The sequence below is a fragment of the Olea europaea genome, chromosome 15, assembly GCF_002742605.1.
Source record: "Olea europaea var. sylvestris chromosome 15, O_europaea_v1, whole genome shotgun sequence".
In the NCBI taxonomy this organism is placed as follows: domain Eukaryota; kingdom Viridiplantae; phylum Streptophyta; class Magnoliopsida; order Lamiales; family Oleaceae; genus Olea; species Olea europaea.
Genome location: NC_036251.1, coordinates 28127925 through 28144905, shown reverse-complemented (window position 1 = coordinate 28144905; position 16981 = coordinate 28127925). Strand labels below are relative to the sequence as shown.

Here is a 16981-nt window from a genome sequence, read left to right as displayed (position 1 = left end):
TGTTCTTATGGTAAGTGTGATTGTGGAGGAAGTAAGAGAATTATTGAACATCACCAAACAGAGTATGTTATATCCTTTTTAATGGGACTACATGAAACATTTGCTCACACTAGGGGGCAAATATTGTCAATGGATCATATTCCACTGATCAATAAAGTGTTTGCGTCGGTGTCTCAAGAAGAGAATCAAAGGAAAATAAGCATGGTGAATGATGCAGCAGGAACTAACAGTTCCATGGCTTTTATGTTCAAAATAATCCAAAAAGGATGATCCAAAATGATGTTAAAAAGATTGCAGGACAACAACACAATAGAATGCAAAAAGAGAGACCAATCTCTACATATTGTGGATACAGTGGTCATGCGATGGATAGATGTTACAAGCTCCATGTCTATCCACAAGGGTACAAGCCTAGATAGAATCTGGTCCCAATAATCAAGCTGTGGTTAATTAGATTTCTAAACGTGTTGCTGTGATGGACCAAAATATGGATCAGAAGTAAGACATTGATGGAAGTGTTGGTAGCTTTATGCAGACACTCAACCCTACTCAATATCAACATCTAATGAGCATGTTGAGCTTTCATCTTAAGGCTGTAAAACTGGACTTAGAGACAGGAACCAGCTCAGGTAAGGAATCAGGTACCTGCTTTTCAATCTCTATTAATCCGTCTTTCAATTCATCTAGACATTGGGTGGTAGATTCAGGTGCCACGAGTCACTTATGTTCTGACCATTCAGCTTTTGACATATTGAGGCCAATTGAAAATGCATTTGTCATACTACCAAACCATGTCCAAGTTCCTGTACGGTTGATTGGGAATGTGAAAATTTCATGTGATTTAATACTCACCGATGTTCTATATATTCCTCAGTATTGGTGAGTGTCCTAACAAGGAATACTTCATTATGTGTCCAGTTCCTCACTAATTGTTGCATGGTTCAGGACTTGACCACATCGAGGATGATTGGCAAGGGTGAAAGGAAGGCAAGCCTCTATGTTATTGACTTCGGTTCATAATAATGCTTGTCAATCATCATATTCAGTAGCAAATAATGTAACTAGCCAAGTGTGGCATAATAGCCTCGGGCATCTGTCCTATCAGAAATTAGACATGTTGAAGAGTCTATTACATATTGATTGTACTCACTATAGGAGGGACAATTCAACTCCTTGTTATGTTTGTCCTTTGGCTAAACAAAGGAGGCTCCCATTTGTATCGAATAATCATCTATCAAACAATGCTTTTGATTTGATTCATTGCGATATTAGGGGACCGTATCATACTTCTGCACATGCTGGCCATAGGTTTTTTCTCACTTTGGTGGATGACTGTACAAGATTTACTTAGATTTATTTGATGAAAAATAAATTAGATGCAACATTTATAATTTCTAAGTTTTTGGCTCTAATTGAAAATCAATTTCACAAAGTTATTAAGACCTTTAGGTCTAATAATGCCCAAGAGTTAAAGTTCACAGAACTGTTTGCAGTTAAGGACATTGTTCGTCAATTCTCTTGTGTTGAACATCTTGAACAAAATTTGATGGTTGAAAGGAAGCATCAGCACCTTCTTAGTGTGGCACGAGCACTCTTCTTTCAGTCTAGGGTGCCTATTCAATTTTGGGGAGACTGTATTTTAACTGCCACTTTTCTAATCAATAGGACTCCCTCTAAAATCCTCAAAAACATGACTCCATTTTCCTTGCTGTATGGTTCCTCTTTTGACTATAGTTCACTCAGGGTATTTGGAAGTCTTTGCTTCACATCCACAGTTCCATCTCACATGAATAAATTCTATCATAGAGCTAAAGCATGTGTCTTTTTTGGTTATCCTCCAGTCATCAAAGGATACAAACTTTATGACGTTTCTTCAAAATCTTTTATTGTTTCCAAGGATGTGATTTTTCATGAAAATCACTTTCCTTTCCACTCTTTAGATTCTACATCAGAGTTGATAGACTCCTTCGCTGATGTTGTCTTACCACACATCATGCCTAATTCGTATATCCATCATTCAACCTCAGAACCATCAACTTCTGTTGGCAATGATATCTCAATGGAAAGTATTCATTTGCCTACCATTGAACCCTTTTCCAACTCTTCTTTTGATCATAATAAAGATGCTCAAACTTCTGATTTCAGTCAAACCTTTCACTTTGCCCCTAGACAAACTACTAGGGTGAGCAAACCTCCATCTTATCTTCATGAATTTCATTGTAATCTCCTAGCCAATCGAGTGCCCCCTGTCAACAACTCTACTTATCCTCTATCCAATTATCTTTCCTATAAACCTTTTTCTCAACCTCATAGAACATTCCTTCCCAATGTTTCTTCAGAAGTCAGAACGTTCAGTTTCTTGACCGTTGGACAAACCTGTCATATCGGATGTCTACTAGAATTACCGAACTCATTCGTTAGACCTACCGAATGCATCCTCTAGCTATCGGATGCGTCCTCTAGATCAGCTCGTGTTTGAAAATTTTCTTTCTTTAAATAATTTAACAAGATGTAATTTCATGGAGGATGCTTCTAACATGTTTTACGGACTTTTTGACATTTCTTAAAGTATATAATAGGTTCATGCTTTTAAAAGAGTTCTTTATACAAAAATCGTGTTTGTCATGCGAAGAAACGTTTCTCGAGCTTCAAATGACGTATATGTCAAATACTAAAGTGTTTTACCTTAACATTTGAAATCAAGGTGTCTAAATCTATTTTCTTTTAATTTCTTCTTTGTTTGACTTGATGAAGTGCTCGTTGTCTTGATGTGTAGCTCGATTTCTACTTTGTCCAATTTTGCGAGAGCTTCGAAAGTATCATTTTGTCCATGCTTGTCATAAACTTCTATAATTACTCAAATACAATTGTTAAATAAAATTTGTTTGTTATAATCCAAACGAGAAGTCAACTGTAGGACAACAATTTTCCCCTTTTTGATTATGACAAACAAGAGATGATGGAGATTTAATAAGTAAAAAAAATGATTAGTAACGAAATAATTCCCCCTATCTTTTACGCGTGTATTCTCCCCTTACTTAAGCATTCCTATTATGTATATCGTCTCATATGTATATCATCTCATATAAACATGCATATCATCTTATATAATAAATCATGCATATTATTCATGTCATATAATAATTCATGCATATTATTTATATATATCATCTCATAATTTTCCCCCGTTTGGCATAATCAAAAAATTGACAAACAACAGAAGAGACATAAGTTCATAATATCATAATCAAAATGCCAAAAGATAGAGTCATAATGAGTTTGGGAGTACAAAAAAGATGCATAAGATAAATGATAAAACTAAAAGCTAAGGCTCCGGAGGAGGTGGTGGAGGAAAATGTGCGTAAAAGTGAGCATAAAACGCATTTTGCTGAGCTTGCATTTCAGCCTGCTATGCAAGAATGGCATCCTGCCGAGCCTGGATCATTGCCTGTTGTGACTGGACATTCTGAAGAACACCACTAAGCCCATCAACTAAAGTCATGAGAGAGTCAAGACGCCCGATGAGTAAATTATACTGATCCTCGGTAAAAGTGAATCCTCGCGAAGAAGATGAAGAATTACTAATCGGCGGTGGATGTGAGAGTAATGGGACGTCTTCTTCGTCCTCAAACAGTAATGTGGAAGGACCTAAGGTGGGGTCGAACCCTTTAGTGTAAGCCACCCATTGTCCTTGAGTTTTAAAGATTTTCTTACGCTTGAGGGTTTGAATATTGATTGTATCGGTGGGACGAAGTTTGATGACGGCTTCACCCTCAAGAGAGACATTGAAGTGTTTGAAAATTATTGTTAAAAGCATACCATAGGACAAAGCTTTGGAATAACAATAAGTGTGGATAAGTTTCATAAGACCTAAAATAATTGTTGGGAAAACTAACCGAAGGCCAATGAGAAATGAATCGAGAATGAACAAATCAAAGTAATTAACCTCATCTCGATGCCATTTTCTAGGTAAGATAATATTTGCGATGATATTTTACAATACTTTGCAAGATGGAGTGAGTTGATTAGCACTAACTTTTGTGATGTTTTCAAAATCTTTCCCCGTCACACGACGACATGCGTCACTTGGGTTATAACCTTCTAAGGTCGGGTGAGATTTATGAACAAAAACTTGCATATCACATGGTTTAAGCCTAAGAATTTCCCGAATAAGAGCTTCAGTAACGATGATCCTTATATTTTTAATTAGACAGGAGATACTATCAGAACATGGTGTAATAACCATTTTTGTGTAAAAGGTTTTCATGAGTTGAGGGTAAGCATTTTCTTCCAACGAACATACCGAAATCCACCCCATTTTTTCAAAGAATTCTTGAATGTGAAAAGCAGATGCTTCAATAGAAAAATCTGAAAAATCAACATTTTTACCTAGTAGAATGGGAGATTTTTTAAATGGGTTCACCGCCTCTTCCGGTTCGAAATCCGTTTATTTGTGGGAGGAGGGCGTTGGAGGCTGATGTTCTGTAGTTTTTGCCTTTTTTCCAGCTTGCTTTGTTCTCGACATTGTTTGAATTGAAGCAAAATATATAAAAACGAGAGTTAGGACACGAGATTGGGGAAATGAGAGATATTTTGCCCTTTTTCAAATTTTTGATGTGGAAACAAGAGTAAAGGAAGTGAGTTACGTAAAAAATGAAGAATTAGAATAGTGGAATGAGGAATTTGGAGTGGAGAGTAGTGAAGAATGTGAAGGAGACGAAGAAGGAAAGAAAAAAATGGGAAGAAAATGATCATGTTTGCGATTTTAAAATGTCAGATTCAGTCTATCGGGCGTCCGGTATAGCAAAAAAAATTTCTGTTGAACCGGATGATTTAGAGGACGGTCCGTTATAATTGTCCGGTGTGTTTTAGACGCGTCCGATAAACTCGTCCAAAAACCCTTTTTTATATAAACAAAAGAGCAAAAAGTCACAACATCAATTTTTTATTTCAATTTCTTCAACAATTCCTAAACCTCTACGAATGTGTGTGAAAAGGTCAAGAGCGAGAGGTTTAGTGAAGATATCAGCCAATTGATTTTCTGTATTGACAAATTCTAAAGCAATGTCACCTTTTTGAGCATGATTTCTAAGAAAATGATGTCTAATTCAATGTGTTTTGCTCGTGAGTGCAATATAGGATTTTTATACAAATTTATGGCACTAGTATTATCACACATAATAGTTACAAGATCAAAAGACAAATGATAATCCTTAAGTGTCTGTTTCATCCATAATACTTGTGCACAACAACTAGCAACGGAAATATATTCGGCTTCGGCTGTGGATAAAGCAACAGAATTTTATTTCTTACTAAACCATGAAACTAGTGCGAAGCCTAAGAAGTGACATGTTCCGCTAGTACTCTTGCGATCAATAGTGCAACCAGCCCAATCGGCATCCGTATAGCTAAGTAAGTCAATGTGAGTTCCTTTTGGATACCAAAGACCTAACGTTTTAGTTCTACTGAGATATCTAAAAATTATTTTTACGGCTTTGAGGTGCGATTCTTTAGGATTAGATTGAAATCTAGCACATAGATAAACACTAAACTTAATATCGAGTCTACTAGCGGTTAAATAAAGAAGAGATCCGATCATACCTCGATATTTAGTCACATCAATAGGAGTACCTTGGTCATCTTTGTCGAGCTTAATTGTTAAACTCATGGGAGTGTTCATTGATTTTAGCCCATCCATGTCGAATTTTTTGAGCATCTCTAGCAAATACTTGCTTTGATTTATGAAGATTCCATTACAAGTTTGTTTAATTTGCAAACTGAGGAAGAATTTTAATTCTCCCATCATACTCATTTCAAATTCCTTGCTCATACTTTTAGAGAATTCTTCACAAAGACATATGTTAGTGGCACCAAATATAATATCATCCACATAAATTTGAACGATAAGCATGTCATTCTGATCATTTTTTACAAAAAGTGTGGTATCGGCCTTTCCAACAGAAAAACCATTTGAAATTAAAAATTTACTCAAACGTTCATACCAAGCCCTAGGAGCTTGTTTTAGGCCATAAAGTGCTTTTCTAAGTTTGAAAACATGATTTGGATATTTGTGATCTTTGAAATCGGGAGGTTGTTCAACAAAGACCTCTTCTTGAATATATCCATTTAAAAATGCACTTTTGACATCCATTTAGTATAATGTAAAACCTTTGTAGCAAGCAAATGCAATAAGCATACGAATGGATTCTAATCTAGCTACCGGTGCAAAAGTTTCTTCAAAATCTATTCTTTCCTTTTGATGTAACCTTGGGCCACTAATCTAGCCTTGTTATGCACAATGTTTCCATCTTCATCTCGTTTGTTTCTAAATACCCATTTAGTTCCAATCATGGTTTGATTATTAGGTCTAGCAACTAAATTCCAAACATTATTTCTCTCAAATTGATTTAGCTCTTCTTGCATTACTAGAACCCAAAATTCTTCAAACTCAGCTTCTTTGAAATCCTTAGGTTCAATTTGAGAAAGAAAAGCACAGCTTGCAAGATGATTTCTAAGAGAATTTGTAGTAGTAATATCTTTACAAAGATCACCTATTATCAATTCCTTTGGATGAGATGGGACGAACCTCCATTCATTTCGTAGTGTAGAGTCGTTTTGAGCCTCGGTTGATTTTTCTTTGCTTTCTTCATCATTTGGCTCTTGACTTTCATTTTGAGCTCCTTGATTTTGATCTTTAATATTCATTTGTTTGAATGAATTCTCCAAACCTACATCATCTTCAATACTTTTCTCACGATCAAGGATGTTAGTTTCATCAAATGAGACATGTACGAATTCTCCAACGACTAGAGTTCTTTTGTTGAATACTCTATAAGTTTTGCTAGTCGATGAATATCCTAGGAAAATACCAATATCGGATTTTGAGTCGAATTTTTCCAAATTATCTTTAGTGTTTAAAATGAAACATTTGCAACCAAAAATATTGAAATAACTAATATTAGGAATTTTGTATCTCCAAAGTTCATAAGGAGTTTTAGTTTTCTTTCGACTAACTAAAACTCTATTAATAATGTAGCAAGCGGTGTTGACGGCTTCGGCCCAAAAATATTTTGGTAGATTGTTTTCATTTAGCATGGTTCTAGCCATTTCTTGCAATGTGCGATTCTTACTTTCTACTACACCATTTTGTTGAGGAGTTCTAGGAGCCGAGAAATTATGTTCATATCCATTTTCATTACAAAAATCATCAAAAGCGACATTATCAAATTCTCCACCATGGTCACTCCTAATTGAAATTATAGAATAAAATATCCTTTCTCATTTTGGAATTTCTTACAAAAATTCTTAAAAGATTTTAGTACTTCATCTTTTTGGCTCAAAAATATGACCCCAATGTATCTAGAAAAATCATCAACTATAACAAAAGTATAATGTTTTCCACCTAAACTTGCAGTTCTAGATGGTGCAAAAAGATCCATATGGAGAAGTTGTAAGTGTTTTGTAGTTGAAGAATACATTTTTGGTTTGAAAGAACTTTTTACTTGTTTACCAAATTGACAAGCTTCACAAATTCTTTCTTTTTCAAATTTCAAGCTTGACAATCCTTTAACAAGGCAATGTTTTGAAATTCTTGAGAGAAGATCCATGCTAACATGTCCTAGTCTCCTATGCCAAAGCCAAGTATCTTCTTTCAAACTTAGTAAACATTTTTCATCATTTCTATATTCAATATTTATGATATAAACATCTTTATTTCGGCTTCCTACAAAAATCACCTCTTTGGATATAGTATCCTTAATTTGGCATTTGGAAAAATCAAATTTAATGTTGTAACCTTTGTCACACAATTGACTAATGCTTAGTAAATTATGTTTAAGGTTATCTACCAATAGAATATTTTCAATAGAAGGGGAATGATAGTTACCAATATTTTCGATACCAATTATTTTTCTTTTGGCATTATCTCCAAACGTCACATGACCTCCATCTTTCTTTTTGAAATTACATAGTAATGATTTGTCTCCAGTCATGTGTTTTGAACATCCACTATCCAAGAACCATTTGCTCCGAATTTTTTATGGTACCTACAAAAATAATTTCAATTTTTGACTTTTGGTAGCCATATTAATTTGAGTCCTTGATAGTTAGTTTTTGTGGATTCTTGAATTCACTTATGCTTATTTTCAAAATATAGTCTCTTCTTAGCAAGACAATTATATGCAATATGTTCAATCTTATTGCAAAAACTACATGTAGTCTTAGAAGATTTAACAAATATATTCTCAATTGATTTTTGTTTTAAGGATGGTTTGTAGCCTAAACCTTCTTTGTCGAAAACACATTTTTGATCCCCAAGCATTAAGTCAAAATTTTTCTTTCCTTGGGTGAACTTGTGAATAATTTTTGTTAAGTCATCTACTTTTTCTTTAAGAAGATGACTTCCTTTTATTAAACAATCATTATTTTCCTTTTGATTTTTCAAAAGTTTCTTTATTTTATCTTTTAACAAAGAATTTTTCTTTTCGAGTATAGAATGACTTTTGGCAAGTTTTTCAAAATTTTCAAGCATTTCATCATAACAAGCCAATAATTCTTCAAATGAAAATTTTTCTATAGGGCTTACCTCTTCATCAATAGCCATGAAGCACATGTTGGCAATTTCATCTTGGCCACTATTTTCATTTTGATCATCGTCGTCACTATCATCCCATGTAGCTTGTAGTGTCTTCTTTTTGAAATTTTTCTTTTTGTTGGGACATTCGGTTCTTTTGTGTCCAGATTTATCACAATCATAACAAATGATTTTCTTGTTCTCCTCTTCTCCCTTTTCTTCCTTCTATTGAAATTTTCAATTGTTTCGAAAATTTTTCCATTTCTTGACAAGAAGAACTAAATCATCCAATTCTTCATCACGTGAATTTTCATTTGATGTACCTTCATCAATTGCCAATTTGAAAGCAATTTGGCGTCTTGAAGATTCTTTGGATTCCTCTTTGCTTTTCCTTGTCTTTTCTTTGATTTCAGCATTGTTGATTTCATATGTCATTAATGTCCCATTTAGTTCTTCCAATGGATATATGTTGATATCTTTGGTGTTTTCTATTAACATTCTCAATGAGCTCCAATCTTCCGATAATGACCTAAGTATTTTACTTACAAGTTCACCGTTAGTAAATTTGCGATCAAAACCTTTGAGACCATTTACAATATCGGTAAATCAAGTAATCATACCAATAATAAGTTCATTTTGTTTCATGAAGAAATTTTCAAACTCCTTAACTAAGAGATTAATCTTTGTTTCTTTGACTTTGCTAGTACCTACATGAGTGACTTCTAATGCATGCCAAATATCATATGCGGAGTCGCACGTGCTAATGCGATTGAATTCATTTTTGTCTAATGCACAATAAAGAAGACTCTTAGCTTTTGCATTTAAGGATAATTTTCTCTTATCTTCTTCATCATATTCTTCCCTAGGTTTGGGAATGACTTGGTCAGGTTGGCCATCTATCTTAATAGTCTCAGTAGGTTTATACGGCCCATATTCAATCACTTCCCGAATGTTGTAATCTATGGATTGAATATAAATCATTATTCTAGCCTTCCATTAATCGTAATGTGTTCCGTCAAAGAAGGGAGGTCGGTTGGTAGAGTGTCCTTCAAGAGATTTATACATTTGGTTAGCCATTTACTCTAGCTTCTGAAGTCTAAGTAAGTGAGTACGTTTGCTCTGATACCAATTGAAAGCCCAAGACTAGCTAACCAAGAGGGGGATGAATTGGTTATAGTAACTTTTTCAAAATAGTTTTAAATATACAATTAATTCTCACTTAAATGTAGCAATTAGTCAAATATGAAAAGGAACGAAGACTAAGATAAATTCACAAGTAATATATAAAAATAAGAATAAGTAAAAGGGAAGAGAAGTCAAACGATATGATCTGGAGGTTCGATCCAATGCAATGATTATGTTCCCCGTTACCAAGTTCTTCGTCACGAGCAAGGCCTTTTTCACTATATTGATTGACTTATGGTGCAATCCAACCTTCTTACAACGCTTTCAATGACTTACAAGCAAGGAACACCGTTCCTTTACAGTATTGAAATTTTTGGGACTTCAACTCAACCTACAAGTTTGAAAAATGAGGAGTATACAAGCGAATACTTCTCTTTCAATGAATGATATAATTGAAGTAGAATACAACAAGAGAAGATGGCTAACACTTTAGTAGATAGCAATGATTGAAGCTCAAGTGTTAGATAAGAGACACTTTGATAAAAATGATTTCCAAAAGTTGAATCAATCAAAGGTTTTTCTAATATAAATAAGTTGAAGAAATAAATATTTATAAAGATGATTGAGTAGATAGATTAGTAATATTTCACTTTAAATTCTCATAAAAGTCTTGCATTGAATGCAAAATGATCTGGTATTTATAACAGCAAAACGGTCAAAAGTTCTGTTCTACCGGACGTTCGCTAGCTTACCGGACGGTCAAATAACCGTTTTTTGTTTAGAAGTCAGAGCATTCAATTTTTTAACCATTGGACAAACTTGTCATACTGAATGTCCGCTAGAATTACCGGACTCGTCCACTAGACCTACCGGATGCATCCTCTAGCTACCGAATGCATCCTCTAGATCACCTCGTGTTTGGAAATTTTCCTTCTTTAAATAATTTCACAAGATGTAATTTCATGAAAGATGTTTCTAACATGTTTTACGGACTTTTTTGACATTTCTTAATGTATATAATAGGTTCATGCTTTTAAAAGAGTTCAAAATCATGTTTGTCGTGCGAAGAAACGTTTCTTGAGCTTCAAATGACGTATATGCCAAATACTAAAGTGTTTTACCTTAACATTTGAAATCAAGGTGTCTAAATCTATTTTCTTCTAATTTCTTCTTTGTTTGACTTGATGAAGTGCTTGTTGTTTTGATGTGTAGCTCGGTTTCTACTTTGTCCAATTTTGCTAGAGCTCCGAAAGTATCCTTTTGTCCACATTTGTCATAAACTTCTATAATCACTCAAATACAATTGTTAAATAAAATTTGTTTGTTATAATCAAAACGAGAAGTCAACCATAGGTCAATAGGGTTCAGATCCTCATTTGTTGCTCTACTGGTATATGTCGACGATATTATCAACACCGGTTCTGATCATAGTGTCATTGCCTCTTTAAAATCATTTCTACATAGTCAGTTCAAACTTAAAGACTTGGGAAAATCAAAGTATTTTCTTAGCTTGGAAATAGCAAGATCACATCAAGGGATATGTTTGCCTCAAAGAAATTATACATTACAGTTGCTGGAAGATACTGGATTTCTTGCCTGCAAGCCAGCCTCTTTGCTTATAGACCCTAAGATTCGTCTAAGTTCAATTGATGGTGATTTACTATCTAACACAACAGCTTCATCATATCGCAGACTTGTTGACCGCTTGCTCTACTTAACTATTTCACGTCCAAACATCACCTTTGCAGTTCACAAACTAAGTCCATTTGTTTCCAAACCTCGACAACCTCATCTTGATGCAGCTTACCACCTTTTACAGTTCCTTAAATCACCTCCAGGTCAAGGACTGTTCTTTTCAGCTTTTTCCTCACTACAACTACGTGCATTTGCTGATGCGGATTGGGGCTCTTGCCTAGATTCAAGAAAATTTGTTACAGGATTGTGTATTTCTTGGTGACTCTCTTGTTTCATGGAAAGCTAAGAAGCAACAAACCATTTCCAGATCATCTGTAGAGGCTGAATATCGAGCACTAGCAACCACTGCTAGTGAGTTAACTTGGATACATCAGTTGCTCCTTGACCTGCAGATTTCACCAACAAGTCCAGCATTGATTTTTTGTGATAACCAAGTAGCAATTCACATTGCTAGCAGTCCTAGCTTTCATGAACAAACAAAACACATCGAGATTGATTGTCACTTTGTTCATGATAAGGTTACTGATGGTTTCATCAAATTAATGCCATTACGATCTCAACATCAGTTAGCAGACATGTTTACTAAAGCCTTGCCAGCTTTTCTCTCTCCTTTTTTTCTCTATTATCCAAGATGGCTGTTATCAATCTACATAGTCCATCTTGAGGGGGGCGTATTAGAATAAATGAGCATTAGATAGCTCAGCAGATCAGCTAACAGAACAGCCAGCTCAGCTCAAGATGATTTAGGCACCAAGTTTAGTTAGAAATTAGTTGTGTACAACTGTCAAGTTAGTTAGTTGATTGTTATCAGTTAACCAATTCTGTTTAAACTCACCATTGTACTGATAATTACATTGATTGAACGAGAATTTCATTCCATTCTTCCAAAATTCCTCTTTTCTTCAATAGAGTTGGTGGATCGGAGGTGGTGGTGATGGGTTTTGGTACAGGTGGTGGTACCGACATGGGCATCGTCGGAGGCGGTGTTGCCGAAAAGATAGTCCATAACTACTGGTGTTTGGCTTGCTTTTTTGTGCATTTGGAAAGGTATTAGGCCTGAATGTTGGTCGAGATTTTGTAGAGGAGGATGAGATGGTCACTCTGGTAGTGGAGTCCGACAGCTTCGGCAATGTTTGGAGGCTTCAAAGAAGGGGCTTCATTTATGACACTGGTTTTGCAGGATTTGGTGCATGGTTCATTAGCCTTAGTTCAATTTTTTAAACAATAGTTTTATATTGGAGGTTTTGAAGTTTAAAAGAGCAAGCGTTCAATACGTGGAAATGAGTTGCAGGAACTAGTCTAACAGAAGGGTGTGGATAGGGTTTCAAGAAGGAAAATTTGGTTGATATCAATTTATGATCCTTTGCTCTCTACTATCAAATGTATAATATATCGTCTGCTTAATGAGTTGTTCATATTCTCATGGTTGCTCCTTTTTCTGGCTCATCTCTTTCTCAGGTACTACCCCAGGCAATTAAGGAATCTTGTAGTGAACTAATTGCAATCTTTTCATAGTTTGATTAAATTTTTCCACGATCTGCATTCTTGTTTTAGACTGCTCTCAAAAAAAAATTTCCTGTAAAAAGTAAAATAACTGAGGTTTATCTGGAGTTTAATAAATATTGAGGAGTGATTGCTGCTGATTGAGAGACTCTGGTAGCAGTTTGGTTTTTCTTGCAATATTTCCTATGAAAGAGCAATATGCAAGTTCTAGTTTTTTAATTTAAATTTTTCATGGTTTATATGGAAAAAGAAAAGAAACAGTTGGCACTGGCAGTTATTGCAATACTTGCTGGTCATCTACTTGCAACCCTGAAAGGATATATGATGCTTCTCCCATAAATGTTATGCCTGTTCCATTTATGCTTTGAAACTCTGACACGGTTGCTATGTTTCCTGGAACAGGTGACAGATTGAGCCCTGGTGTGGCTTTGGGGGTGCTTCACAATGGGTATTTCTATAATCTTCTTCTAAGAGGATAGCTATGCATGTGTTCTTAGCAGTGAGATCCAACTACCACGTTAACCCTATAGGCTATAGTTGTAGTGTAATGACTTGTGTCTTCAAAGCTAAATTGGGGAACTGTTTGCGTGCCACAAATGTCATCTCCTTTTATGACCTCTATATTATTAAAGTGAGTTTATGAATATATATAAAACCTTTTGTGCGATTATATTATTACATTTCTGGTGACTCTTTTTAAGTCCGTCTTGTTTTCTCATCTCAATTTAGCTTGTTATGTCTTTGATTCTAACATTGTTATTCTGAAAAAGAGGTCTGTAATGGTTCTTTTCTGTCCACCTGCCTGAGCAGAAAAATTTTCAATAGTTACCATACTTCATAATGGTGTTGTGTGCCTGTTTTAATCCTATATCTTCTCCTCTGCAAAGTTGCCGATAGAAGATTTAATAATATCTGCCCCATCTTAGAAGGTAGATCTCTTTATAACCGAAGGTATTTCGTAGATATACTGTTGATCACAACACTTTCCAAAATTGTATGTGGGTTTATTGTCCTTATTTTTCACATTTTGGTGACAAGCACATGAAGGTAAATGATTTTGTGAACCTCTTTACAAACTTGGAGGTTACTTTCTTCCAACATTAAGTATGGGTGGCATAATTTCCTCTTGAAATGATCACGTATTAAACAAGCCATAAGAAATAGGTGGAAGGATTCTTTTATATTTTGTTTTAAGCGTTTACCCTAAAGAAATTACTGCATTCTGACCATCAGAGATGTTTCTTGTAGGATAAGAATATCGTATGTAGTAAAGTTCTGTGTCATGTTTTCAAACAGGTGTTGTGAGGGACAGGAAGAAAATACTCTGGCTTTATAGGCCAAAGGGAATGAGTCAGTCGTAAAAGAACTCTTTACATGTTTTTATACTAGCACTTGCTTCTACTTTCACATTCACAATCGAGACTTTAGGATCTATTTGGTGGGACCTCTTCTTCTTACGAGGATTACCTTGGGTTAATTTCCTCTGATAGCTCATCTAGTCACACAAAGTACTTCAAAAAATTATCTAAAAAGATTCAAAAGTCGATTATTAGTTTCAAAGCAGTTTTTGACTTTTGAAATTTCTTGCCAATGACCTTTATTATATCATAGAAAGCTGAAGACTCATAAGCAAAAGAGAGATTAAAGTGAAAGAAGGGCTTTAGGAACTTTGAATTTGACAGGAATACAATTGAGGACATAAACTGTGATCCGATTCTTTAACCTTCTGAAGACGAAAACCCTTTCTTCTCCCCACTGGAAAACTACAAGGATTAACTTCTTAATGGGTGTCTTTCCATTTTTTCTGCTAGCCACATTCACAGCCTCTTTGCTGTGTTCTTCAGATGCTTGTTTGCTTGCTTCAACTTCAGATTCATCTCCCCAGTGAAGTGGATAACTCCTTAGGAAAACCCTTCTGGTTCTGGAGTCTTCAAATCGAAAACTTCTTGCTCTGGTTCCATTTTCTTCCATGATCTATGATCTCTAGACCACCAGATAGTAAGTGGAACCTTTGCTCGAGTTCTACTTTTATAGGCTCTGTTTTGACACCTTCTATGCCTGTGAAATTGCTTGTCTTGGTATGTACAAAATCCACGAATAGTTAACGAATTGGTGCATGTTTGGTATGCATTATCATAGGATGAAACTAGACCGTAAAAAATATAATATTTTAATTTCGATTTCCTCTTTAAAATCATAGTCTTGCTCCATAGTGGAGTAGATTATATAGTACTAAAGAGTAATCGTGTCTATTTTAGTCCAAACATGCACTTAAAGCGAATATATATATATAGGGAGAATTTGTTGTTGAAGATGAGTTTGAGGACAAATGACTCTCAAATAAGTTATACCAAACAAATCCTTAATATATAAAATATGTAGATGTTATTAGTATTTGTCTTTTGTGAAACTTCCTTGCAGAATATGATATAAACGATGAATACTTATGCAAATTCGTTTGTTCATCACATTAAATAATCTACTGCTCTCCATGTTGCACCATTTTCTAGGCAATTATTTGTTTTTCTTTCAAAGCCATGAATGTCCTCTCGGCACTCAAGGGGTGTCCATCTTATTATTCTTGTCCACAATAATAACATCCAACCAGTAGATTTGTTAGATAATCTAGAATCAATGCTGCGGATATGCCTCTTGTTTTCTATTTTACAATAACGAAGAATGCTTATTCTCTAAATTTGAATTTTAAATGCAATATAACGAGCTGTGTTAGTATACGCATTTGCGTCTACTGATGTTCAATATGCATTATTAAACTTTATGAGTATATATTACTCAATCTTCAATATTTTATCTTGTTCATGTTAAATAACTTTGAAACGAATAAATGTTTATCTCATATAAAATGTAATGATTATTATATTTAGCATCTCTGGATTAAAATTGCACTTCAATATTGTTATCTTTTCTTCACTTGCCACACGAAATACTTAAGATTCAGTTGAGAAAAATAAGAGTTAATTAAGTATATGATTTGTCAACTAAACACAAAATCTTATTAAAGCATTTCAAAATAGGTATCTAATATCCCCTTGCAAATATTAGATGAATATCTACAAGCAATAACATTCAGAAAAAGATCAAATGAAGTTTGAAGGTAAGATAATATATTTTTTTAAAATTCTTTTTAGCACTTCTAGATATAAATCATGAACAATGATGAAACTAGTGGAGTCTTGCATCACATATTGACAACATGGAATTAAAAAGAAAAGAAGGAAAGTCGAAATTGGAAGAAAAACCAACTCAGAAGTAGTTAGTTAGTTATTACAGCTCACTTAGTTGTTATTACAGCTCAGTTAGTTAGCTATTACAGTTCACTTTATTGTTACGGTACAGTATAAAATGTAGCCAAGACACTGATGTAAAATTCATTCAATTCAGTTCATTAATAAATCAATTCTTCATCTCTGGCCTGTATTCTTTCCTACTCTATCGAGAATCAATCTGGTTCTTTACATGTTATCATAGCTTTGTTCAAGAAAAAGCTTCCCGAACATCACCTACTAGAGTAATATCTCCCATTTGAGATGGTGTTTTGCAAAATCATTTCTTCTCTATAGAAATTCTACTCTGAAATTTTGTACGCTAATCCCCTGAAATGAGTACTCATAATTCTAAATTTTCTGCTAACAATCCCTCATATGACTCCTCGAGTCCATATTACCTCCACCCAAGTGATAATCCTGGTGCTTTGTTAGTCTTAAAAGTCTTCAATGGAGAAAACTATGTCGCCTGGAGTCAATCAATCACCATGACTTTGATTGTTAAGAACAAGGTAAATTTTATTGATGGCTCTATCACTCCTTCTTCCACTAATCAAATCATCGATCATACGGCTTGGCTATGTGCAAACAATTTAGTTCTCTCTTGGTTGATGAATTCAATTTCTAAGGAAATACGAAATAGACTGCTGTTTGTGACATATGTCGTTGATCTATGGAATGAACTCAAAACAATATATCTAAGGAGTGATTTTCATCTGAGAAATCCCTGAGCTGTATAAGTCAAGGATCATCATATGTTACCGAATACTTAAGTACCTTTAAGACTCTTTGTGATGAATAT

General features: G+C 34.6%; 1 protein-coding gene across 1 annotated transcript; it reads left to right on the top strand.

Moving 5' to 3' along the window:
- Positions 1-266: 266 nt before the first annotated feature.
- Positions 267-2443, top strand: LOC111411504. Its single transcript, XM_023042030.1, has 6 exons — positions 267-389; positions 536-823; positions 946-1012; positions 1156-1180; positions 1273-1334; positions 1494-2443. The coding sequence occupies exons 1-6, from the start codon at positions 267-269 to the stop codon at positions 2441-2443; spliced, it is 1515 nt and encodes a 504-aa protein (XP_022897798.1).
- Positions 2444-16981: the final 14538 nt, after the last annotated feature.